At 37.2% G+C, this 2,724-nt stretch overlaps 1 protein-coding gene across 1 annotated transcript in view; it reads left to right on the top strand.

Annotated features, from left to right (window-relative positions):
- SKIC3 (SKI3 subunit of superkiller complex) overlaps positions 1 to 2,724 on the top strand; it is a 112,913-nt gene that overhangs the window by 85,863 nt on the left and 24,326 nt on the right. Inside the window, exon 37 of the mRNA XM_019656268.1 lies at positions 2,597 to 2,722. Within this exon, the coding sequence (XP_019511813.1) occupies positions 2,597 to 2,722 (126 nt within the window). The remainder of the gene's footprint in view (positions 1 to 2,596; positions 2,723 to 2,724) is intronic.

Here is a 2,724-nt window from a genome sequence, read left to right as displayed (position 1 = left end):
GCCTTGATGTGTGACCTCTGAGGTCCTGGAGGCTCGTGTCTGGAAGCATATGGACAGGTATCTGGCACATTCCTCAGAAGCCATGGCTCCCGTCTGCTGTGTTAGGACAGGGAAAAAGAGAGTTGCTAGTGTTTAAGAGAGTGACTGTGTGCTTCTAGGAGAGTGATTAGTGGGGTGAATCCAAAACGTGGGCAGGAGTATATGCTTGGGTACCACAGATGGGGGACCGAAGGGGAGTTTTCTGCAGCGCTCCTAGAGTTTGTTAGACCTAGGAATGAGCGATACCGAGTGTGAGAGGAGATTGGTAGAGGAATTCTCTTAGATGCTGTCCAGTAGGGCCACTAGAGGAGTGATGGGATCTCAGCAGAAAGGAAGCTAGAGGCTTCCAGATGCTAGAGAATGTGACAAGAGTAAGCGGAATGGGTCCATTCGCCCAGGTTAGTGGCGCTTCAGCTCAGCAGGACCACTTTGTGGGCTTGCGTCCTGGGCAGTGCAGAGGCCCTTGGTTTAATGCCCTACAGTCGCTGTCTTGAAATTCTGAACCATTTTTGAACAGAGGGCATTGTTATTTTGAACTGGGCCCCACCGATTACATAGCTGGTCCTATAGGGAAGAGAATACCCATGAAGTTAGGAATCTCTGATAAAGTCAGGAAAGTCTGGCTGACAAAAAGAACTTTAAATATTTGTCAGGCCCAGAGAGCTAGACATCATCTTAAAATGGTGCTAGTCAAATACAAACTTCAGGTATTTCAGTAGGGACCTGACACTACTATTAGCAAGAAAAGACAGAGTGTTGGGAGGAGGAACCAGCTACCTGCTGCTGCTTGTAGCCAAACCCCAGCTGGGAGCCGAGGAAAAGGGAATGGGGAGCATATTACCTGTAAATAAAGGCTGAAGTATTGGAAAGAAGAGGACATTCTAATTAATTAAGACTGTGTTTGTGAATCAGTGTAAGCAAATGGATGCAAGACTCATGAGGTTTACTATGAATGTACATCTAGGGACAGAGGAAAAATCTCCCTCATAGAATACATTTTTAAGACATAGTGGGAGACAAAAATAATTGCATTCTAATCACATTGTTTAATATNAACACTGTCTTTTACATGAAGTTGATGAGGGGAGCTAAAGAAGCATTACAAATGTTATTATAAGGTTACCATGATGGTGTTTAACTCTGTTTCTAAAAGGGAAATAATGTAGTTTTCCCGTAGCTCCTTTGAAACCACTCAGGCTAAGAATTTTCTTTATGGGAAATTTTTCTTTTATTATAGATTGAATTTCTTTACTAGACATAGGAATTTAAGATTTCCTGTGTTTTAGCTTTGGTGAGTTGCAAGGAATTTGCCCAGTGCATCTCGGTTTCAAATTTATTGGCACAAAGTTGTTCATGATATCTTCTTTTTAATGTTTGTAAAATCTGTAATGATTTTCCCTTTTTTATTCTTTTATTGGTAATTTATGTTTTCTAATTTTTTTGATAACATAGGCAATTTTACTAACATTTGAAAGAACCAACTTTTTGTTTTGATTTTATTATGTTTTCTCTACATGTTATTGATTTCTTCTCTGTTACTTACTTTCTATGGATTTAGTTTTTTTCACCTAGCTTCTTGAAATAGAAACTTATGTCATAGATTTTTCTTTTTTTTTTTTTTTCACTGTAGCACCTTACAAGGTTTTATGTAGTGGTTTCATTTTCATTCATTTAAAAATGTTTTCTAATTTCCATTGGGATATTTTCTTTGACTTGTTTTTTTGAAGCATGTTGCAAAATTTCTAACATGGGGGCATCTTTTAGGTATCTTTCTGTTACTGACTCCTAGTTTAATTCTACTTAATCAAAATATACTTTATATGATTTCAGTGTTTTGAAATTTGTTCATACTTTCGTTATGACCCAGCATATGGTCAGATTGGTAAACGTTGCCTACAGCTTGCAAAGAATATGTATTCTGCAGTTATTGAGTATAGTCTTCTAAATGTGTCATTTAAGTCAAGCTAGTTAACTTTATTTAAGTTTTCTATATCTTTAGTAAAATTTTAATGTTTCTTTTATCATTGTTGAGATAGGTGTGTTCAAATCTCCAACTGTGATTTTGGATTTGTCTATTTCTTCTTTCATTTCTGTCAACTTTTGCTTCATAAATTCTGTGTTATTAGGTGTATACAAATGTGGGAGTGTTATTTCCTCCTGCTGAATTGACTCTTTTATCATTATGAAACAGCCTGCTTTATCTCTTAATATTTCTTTTCTTAAAGTCTACTTTATTAAATATTAACACAGCTATGCAAACTGTTTTTGGTTAGTATTTACATGATATATCTGTTTTCACATTGCATTTTAATTTTGTTCCAGTATTTGCCATCTTGGGAGACTTTTTAAGACTTCAGGCTGGGGATGACTAGTAAGCTATTGCTAATAGAATGGCCAAGAATGCTACCGCTTTCCTGACCTGGGTTGGTTTTTGGGCAAAAAAGTTACCAATCCTTAAAAAATTAAATTCGTCAGTGTTTACTGAATTTGTTGGAAGTAGAATACCAGACTGTTAAACTAAACTCTTTTTGGGTTCTTCTTTCTTTCTGTTTCTCAGTGGTTGGCATACATATATCAGTCCCAAGGAATGATGGGTGCTGCAGAGATGTGTTACAGAAAAAGTCTACAAGTGGCTTCCCAGCAGGACAATTGGAGTGGGAAGCTCTCAAGTCTGTTGAGACTAGC

Source organism: Hipposideros armiger, unplaced genomic scaffold (assembly GCF_001890085.2).
Source record: "Hipposideros armiger isolate ML-2016 unplaced genomic scaffold, ASM189008v1 scaffold_257, whole genome shotgun sequence".
NCBI lineage: Eukaryota > Metazoa > Chordata > Mammalia > Chiroptera > Hipposideridae > Hipposideros > Hipposideros armiger.
This window is presented reverse-complemented; position numbering and strand designations above follow the sequence as displayed.